Here is an 8,359-nt window from a genome sequence, read left to right as displayed (position 1 = left end):
CTCGAACTCACAGAGATCCGCCTGCCTCTGCCTCCCGAGTGCTGGGATTAAAGGCGTGCGCCACCACCGCCCGGCTTAAAATAATTTTTTAAATTACTTTTTACTTTATGTGTATTTTGCCCGGATGTAGATCTGTGCGCTATTTTCATACCTGGTGCCTAAGGAGGCCAGAACAAGGTCCTGAACCCCAAGGAATTGAATTTACATACAGATAGTTGAGCTATAACTTGGTAGGTTCTTAGAGTTGAACCTCAGTCCTTTGGAAGAGCAGCCAGTGCTTTTAATTGCTGAGCCATCTCTCCAGCCCCCTTAAACTACATTTAAAATCATTTTGTGTGTGTGGGAGGGGTGTGCTATGGTGCCAGTGTGGAAGTCAGAGAGGACAGTTTGTGTGTATAAACTTGGGCTCTGGGATCCGCTTTAGAGCATTAGGCATGGCAGCAAGCACCTTTACCAACTGAGCCATCTCACCCGCCCCAATAAACAATTCTAATATGTTTTAATTCTGCATACGAGCATATGTCTGTGTGTGGATAACTGTATGTGAGGTACCAGTGGAGGCCAGAAGAGTGTGTCGGATGCCATGAAGTTTGGATTACTGGTGGCTACCAGATGTGGCTGCGAGGACCCAAACTCGGGTCTTCTCAGGAATAACTAAGTACCCTTAACCACTGAGCCAGGTCTCTAGTCCCATCTTTTTAAATTAAGTTTTAACTAACTTTTCATTTTGAAACAAATAAAAGTTGAAAGATTAACATATCGCCCAAATGTAACTTCTAACAGCTTTCAGAACTTGGCCTCGGCCAGGACATACCCCTAAGTGTTTCTGTGTGTATCCCCCCCGAAATAGCCTTCCCCTTGCTCCTCAGTTCCTTCGTCACACTTAAGGAAACTCAAACTCAGAGTTTACCAAGTTCAGACCACAATGGTTCCAGGTGCCTTAAAAATGGCTTTTTACAGATTTTGGCTTTGAAAGACACAGTTGAAGTTTGTATTTGCTATTTAGTCTAAAACACTGTTCCCAGTGTCTACTCCTTCTCCAGGACAGGACTTTTGGAGACTCACAGACTCTCATACTTCCTGTGTGGATGTCCTTTGCTTGACTTAGTTTCTTTCTTATTTTATTTTTATTTTTAGCTTGAAGCCAGGTCATAGGCTAAACTAGCTCTGGGTTAATGTCTTTTTTTTTTGTTTGTTTGTTTGTTTTTTTGTTTTTCAAGACAGGGTTTCTCTGTAGCTTTGGAGCCTGTCCTGGAACTCCCTTTGTAGACCAGGCTGGCCTCGAACTCACAGAGATCCGCCTGCCTCTGCCTCCCGAGTGCTGGGATTACAGGCGTGCGCCACCACCGCCAGGCTGGGTTAATGTCTTAGGCAAGAATATTTTACTTTTTTGTTTCTTTTAAAGACTGGGTCTCTCTATGTAGTCCTGGTTATACTGGAACTTGCTATGTAGACCAAGTTGGCTTGGAAATCACAGAGATACACCTACCTCTGTATCTGAGTTCTGGGATCAAAAGTCATAGGTCACAATATTCAGCTACAGTTCATCTTTTTATTAATTGGTTTTTAATTTATTTTTTAATTATTATTTTTTATTTGTTTATTTTTGTTTTTTACAGACAGAGTTTCTCTATGTAACAGTCCTGGCTGTTTGGAACTTGCTTTGTAGACCAGGCTGGCCTTTAATTCTGATGTGCCTGCCTCTGCCTCCTTAGTGTTGGGATTAAAGGCATGTGCCACCGCCGCCTGGCCAATTCATCTTTTTAAGACGATGCATTACAATCAGTGTTTCCAACTGAATTTATGGGTGGGGTTTTTGCTTTTATTTTTAGAAAAGACACATTGTATCCCGGAGCTCTCTGAGCAACTAAGGTAGGCCTTAAACTTGTGTTCCTTCTTCATCTGCCTCCTGAATGCTGGAATTACAGGCACTAAAATTTAGTATCATATTTTCCTTTTTTCCTGAGACAGGGTTTCTCAGTGTAACAGTCCTGGCTGGTCTCAAACTCACTGAGATCCACCTGCCTCTCCCTTCCAAGTGCTGGAATTAAAAGTGTGCTCCACCACCGCCCAGCTAAATCATTGTTTTTAGTTATATCTGACTATCGTCTTAAAATGAAACAATTTGGCTCTTAATATTAACATATTCATGTCTTGTTATGAGTTTAAATGCTACAAAACCAGTATTCCAATGACAAACCTTCTCTGTGAAGTTCAAAGTGTATTTGCACTTTTATTATTAGAATGTAGCCTGTCTGTTGTAAAATGACCTTGGCAGGTCCCATGGTGGGTGAGGACCATGTGGGTGAGAGACAGACAAACGTGTCATACAGAGTTTGAGTGTGGAGTTTATTGAGATAAAGAAAATGGGAAGGGAAGAGAGAATGAGAGAGACAGACAGACAGAAAGCTGCCTCTGTAGAGACAATGGTAGAAAGGAAGAGAAAAGAGAAGCAGGAAAAGTCCTGCCTGCCCCTTCAGAGGAAGGGGGGTGGGGGGTGGCCGGAGACCAGGAGTGGGTGAAGCTTGTCTCTAAAGGGACCTTTGCACCTGCATACAAACTAGGATCCTGGGCTGGCCAGGATACAGGCAGGGTACATCTTGCCAGATGACAGGCAGGCCAGCATAATGCCTGAATCCTAACACTGTCAACTAAAGATATATATTCAAAGGATGTATTTAAAAGTAAATGTTAAGGTCAGGCATGGTAACACACACTTTTGATCTCAGGATTCAGATAGAGGTAGGAGGATCTTTGTGAGTTCTGGTGTGACCTAGAACTAGTTCTAACCAGCCAGGTCTACAATGAGACCCTGTGGTGGGGGAGGGGGGAGTTAATGGAAGTCAGGTCTTCTCTGCAGGTTAATAGTGTGATAAGAATAGGTTCACTAGTTTTGTATCCAGTTTGGTAAATTTAATCCTTTATTATTGAATATACAAACCATTTAACCTGATTTAAAGGTTTAAAATATGTGAGGCAAAGAAATCATAGTTCACAGAGAAGTCTGCTGAGCTCTCATGCCTGTCCAACTCCATTCCCTAGCACCTTCTGTGGAGAATAATTTCTCCCAGCTTATAGTTCTGTTTCTGAAAGGCGAACATATGTGCGTCACTATATTTACTGTGGTTCTTTTCCTACACAACCGTGTTCTTCATTCTGTAAGGCTTTTCAGAGGTTTGTCCATTCTCAGTGATCACCTCAACACCCACCGTGCTTTCTTTTGCTTTCAGAGCTCCTTTTGTTGTTGCTGGTCTAAACTTGATTTGTTCGCGTTGACTCTCACCAAATTGTCTGTGTGCTTCCATTCAGTGAACACTTCCACATGCACCCCCCACCTCCTCCCCCATTCTAGTCTTTTTAGTTGTGGCATTTCTTTCCTCTGTGTAACAACTCAAGCTGTCCTGGAACTTGTTCTGTAGACCTGGCCTTGAACTCAGAGATCTGCCTGCCTCTGCTTCCTGAGCTCTGGGATTCAAAGTGTGTACCACCACTACCCTAGTTGTATTATTTTTATGTGTTGGGAACATACAGACATACTTCAACCCTAGGCTAAGACAAGCTGATGGACACTGTTGTAGATACTCAAATGGCTTTGAATAGCTGGCCAGTAGCTTTAGTATAGCTGAAGTATGATTTTTAGAGGTTATGAAAGTTGGAGTAACCGTACAATACTTTTCTTTTTTTGGACTGGCTCTCATGTAGCCCATGGCTAGCTTTACCTTGTTATGTTGGTCAGCCTTGAACTCAGGACCAATCTGTCTCTCCATCACAATTGCCAGAATCCCAGGTGTGTACAACAACACCTAGTTTACAATAATAATCCCAGCCCTTCATGCTCATCCAAAGTAAGATCCTGTAATTACTTAGGAAGTCTGTCCCACTCTCAACAGCTTCCAGTTAAGACTCAAAGGTTTCTGTGTATGAATTTTATTTTTTTCTTTGTTTTTTTTGTTTTTTTATTTTTTTGTTTTTTTTTATTTTTTTTTAATTTTATTTTTAAAATAAGTATAATAAATTATTACTCATCAGGTCAAGATGTTTCCTGTCCCATGCATGACATTGGTTTGGTTTCCATTTCTTGTCAGCAGGGAAATAGAAGGAATAAAACATACAATCAAATTTACTCTTTTTATTTTGAAATTTGCAGAGAAGCTGCAGTAACGCACACATTCACTTGGACCCTATACTTTCTCCTTTACCTTGTCTATTAGTTCCTTACAGCCATGGAAACAAAACATGGAAACAAAACAGCCCCAAAGTTTGGTGACCTGAAACATCTACCCCCTCACTCATTTTAAAGACGGTCTCATGTATCCCAGACTGGTGTCAGATTTGCCCTTGAATTTCTGATTCTGCTGCTTTCACCAGGGTTCAAGCATGCACTTCCATTTTGGGTTTATCCATCATTGGGGATAGAATCCTCAGCCCTGTGCTGAGGGTAGGGACTCCACAAGAACTGCATCCCGAGTCCAGTACTGTGACTAAGCTGGGTGGTCCTAGGTGAAGGTCTCAGAATTGTAGTCAGGCTGTCTGCAGTCAGCTCAAGGCTTGACCAGGGCTAGAGGATTCACTGCCAAGATGATCATAGGGGTTTTCAGCTCCTCGCCAACTGCACTTGGAGTCTCATGGCATTACCAAGTGACACCCCCTGACTTGGAGTCTCATGGCATTACCAAGTGACACCCCCTGACTTGGAGTGAATGAAAACCCTACCAAAACCTTTTATGACCTAGCCTCTGAAGTCACTTCACCTCTGAAGTCTGCTTCACCCTGTTAAAACAAGGGCATCACCAACCAGGCCACACAGCAGGAGAGGGAGCCTAATCCACTTCTTCCAGGGAGGGCTCTTTTGTCTGTGAACTATCTTAGAGCCACCACGTCCAGGTGCACTGTTCGCCCGCCCGTTCGCTTTGTCACCAGCTTCCCTTCATGGAACAGTTGGAGGGTGGATAGCATGCGTTGTGCTCCTTCACTAGCTAACACTGAAGGAAAAGCTTTTCAAAACAATTGCTAAAATCAAAATTTTGCCAGGCATGGTGGCACATGCCTTTAATCACAGCATAGGAGGCAGTCAGGAGAATATCTGAGTAGGAGGCCAACCTGGTCTACATAAGCCCCTGCTTCCCCCTCCTACCAAAGTTAGCACTGTGGTAGTACTTTATTTATTTTTTGTTTGTTTGTTTTGTTTTTCGAGACAGGGTTTCTTTGTGTTGCTTTGGAGCCTGTCCTGGAACTCGTCCTCTATACTAGGTTGGCCTCGAACTCAGATCCACCTGCCTCTGCCACCCCAGTGCTGGGATTAAAGGCACCGGCTTACTTTCTATTTCATATTCAACTTATATCCATGCTGTTTCTAATAGTTTTCTAGTCAAACTGATTTCTATAAACAAAAGCCCTCAAAGTCTGACATTACCTTGTTTAGATTGGTGGGGCGGGTGAAGGGGCAATTGTCCCGGGACTGTGTGTGTGTGTGTGTGTGTGTGTGTGTGTGTGTGTGTGTGTAAGCCAGCATGACCAAGCTGAGCATCAGATCAATAGCTAATCCAAACAACAAAACAAAACAAAATACAAAACAACCGTCTACGTACTACCAACCATTCCTGTAAAGCTGTTTCTGTTGCCTTCAGTTCTGTTTCTGTGGGGAAGCAGTTGACGCGGATGCGCATAGTTTGGGACGCCTATTTAGAGGTTCTGAGAAACTCTTTGTCAGATTTGAGCAGGTTATAACTTTTGAAACTTGAATTCTTTCATCTGCGAAGGAGAAACAGTTATCATACCCGCTGCTCAGCACCTTAGAAAGAAGGGACCAGCCAGCTAGTCCAGGGACCTGGCCCCACCCGGCCCCAGGACACCTCCCTGCCCTCCGTTAGTGCAGTTTTGAGGGGCGTGGCCGCATGCGGGGGCGGGGCTGCGTCACGGGGGCGGGGCGGGCGACTCAGCCCATCGCACGATGTGACGCGCCCGCCGGAGGCAGGCCGGGCCCTCAAGATGGCGGCGTGCGCCCGGAGCGGCTCGGCCCGGCAGTAGTGGCGGGACAGCACTCGCCGCTGGGGCCTCCCGCCCCCTGAGTGGCTGCTGCAGCGCCGGGAGTCGAGGATGGTAAAATGACCCAGGGGAAGAAAAAGAAACGGGCCGCGAACCGCAGTATCATGCTGGCCAAGAAGATCATCATTAAGGACGGAGGCACGGTGAGTGTCGGTTCCGCGCCGCAGGGCGGCTCCGGCGCGGGCCCAGCTTCCGCGTTCGCCGGCCCGGGGAGCACCCAGCTCGACCCACGGTCTCCGCGGCCGGTCGCGGCGTCTCGGGGGCCTGCGGCCTCGGCCCACGTGCACCCGGTCGCGGGGAGGAGGCGTCGGCCCCTCGGCAGCTCTGCCAGGCCCAGCGCGGCGCGCGGGGAGGCCGAGCAGCCCTGAGCTCCATATGCTGTGGCGGGTGGCCGCCACCGCCTCCCGCTGGGTAGGGGTACGTGCGTTGTCCCGTCGTGGTCGCCGGAGCCCGAGCGGCGGCTCGGAACTCCTGGACTCGGGGACCCGGTCGGGGGCTGGGCTCGGTTCCCCTCCCGGCGTCGGGAACCTGACCTGACTACCTGGGGCCTACACTCTCCTTTAGAGAAGTCATCACCTTGTGCCTCAAAATAACAGTCTTTAATTTGTCCTGATGGAAGGATCAGGGAAAGACTCTTTGAAAGGCAGGCGGGCTGGGGCTAAAAGATGTACCTTTTTAGCTGATCCTTAATTCTTGGTAAACTTTATGCAATGTGCAGTGGGTTACCAGAAGAGGATATAGGATTTGTAACTGACAAACGAGCGTACACTTTTGTTGTGCTGAGATTTCCTTGCTGTTACCCTCTGCTCTTTGCTGGATCCTTTGGTATCACGTTCGGAAGTAGAATGGGAAAATGAGATGTGTCTCTTTCCCGTGAAGTTGCAGACATGGTTTCTTTCATTCCATTTGTTTGTAATTTAATGGAGCTTCGGTCAGTGTTAGCAAAGCACTAAATATGTAAGTAGGCCACCACCGAGGATTTGCCGAATTCAGCTTGAATTAAATGACAACTTTCTTTTGACATTTCAGATCATGGCCTAGTCCAGCTGCCAAAATTTAGAGAGCTTGGGACATATGGAACGATTTCAGAATATGTTCGGTTAACTGTCAGACTTATTAGTTGTCATAGCTTTGACATTTATTGAAAAAAAGAAAATTCAATGTTTTCCAGATCCTTGTTACTGTACCTGATTAAAATATTACTTTAATCTCATGAGTTCAAATTAGCTGCTCTGACCAAGTTGGTAGGAGCTATATTGTAAGGATATTGTTGTCCTCTGTAGAAAGACATTTTTTGTTGGATGGCATTGTTTCTTTTTTTGATTTTCGAGATAGGATTTTTTTTTTTATGTAACCTTGGCTGTCCTGGAACTCTGCTCCGTATGTAGACCAGGCTGGCCTCGAACTAACGAAGATCCACCAGCCTCTGCCTGAGCACTGGTATTAAAGGCGTGCGCCACCAATGTCTGGCGAAAGACAAAATTTTAACAAAGTGCGTTTTATAAAGCCAGATGACATTTAAGATCAGTATTCTTTGCAAAAAGACAAGAATGAAAGATTAAGGAATACACCTTAATTGTACTGTTATTGCCTTTTTTCGATGATTTTGTTTTGGTGTGCTCTGTCAGTGTGTTTTTTGTTTTGTAGTGAGCTGGGTCAGCCCTGCAGCATACTCATCCCATACTCTTCGGTTAGAAGAGATCCATGTAGCTCAGGATGGATCTACCATCCTGCTTCTGCCTTGCAGGTGCTGGGATTACAGGCCTGTGCTACCGGTACTGGCAAGAGGCGGATCTTGCTTGGTTGTTTAAATCTTGCTATTTATGAAGATAGAGCAAATGTCTAGGTTGACTTAATACACAAATAGCACTTATCACTAGTCACAGTGTAATAACTTGGTGGTAAACTAAATCAATGGCTACTTTTCTTGAGGGCTGAGGTCTTAGAGCATTGTCCTTTCCCATCTTGCTATACTTTGTTTTTCTTTCTATTCTTTTAAAAAAAAAAAAAGATTATGAGCAGGTGGTACACATCTTTAATCCCAGCACGCCTGAGGCACAGACAGGTGGATCTCTGAATTCGTGGTGGACCTGAGTTCCAGGACAGGGCTCCACAGAGAGGCAAGAAGAAAGAAAGAAGAAAAAAAACCTAATGTCCATGCCTGGTGCCTGAGCAGGTCAGAAGAGGAGGGGGTCACATGCTCTGGATGTTGAGTTACAGGTGGTTTTTCACTGCCATGTCAGTTTTGGGAACCGAACATGGTATTTCCAAGAGCAGCAAGTGCTCGTAATGACTAAGCCATTCTTTTTTTTTT

General features: G+C 45.4%; 1 protein-coding gene across 1 annotated transcript in view; it reads left to right on the top strand.

Annotated features, from left to right (window-relative positions):
• The first annotated feature begins 5,968 nt into the window (after nt 1–5,968).
• Mfsd14a (major facilitator superfamily domain containing 14A) overlaps nt 5,969–8,359 on the top strand; it is a 34,166-nt gene continuing 31,775 nt past the window's right edge. The window contains exon 1 of the mRNA XM_005357188.2: nt 5,969–6,188. Within this exon, the coding sequence (XP_005357245.1) occupies nt 6,105–6,188 (84 nt within the window). The 5' untranslated portion in view covers nt 5,969–6,104. The remainder of the gene's footprint in view (nt 6,189–8,359) is intronic.

Source organism: Microtus ochrogaster, chromosome 21 (assembly GCF_000317375.1).
Source record: "Microtus ochrogaster isolate Prairie Vole_2 chromosome 21, MicOch1.0, whole genome shotgun sequence".
NCBI classification, from domain to species: domain Eukaryota; kingdom Metazoa; phylum Chordata; class Mammalia; order Rodentia; family Cricetidae; genus Microtus; species Microtus ochrogaster.
Note: the sequence above shows the minus strand (reverse complement) of the source record. Positions and strands in the feature narration are given on the sequence as shown.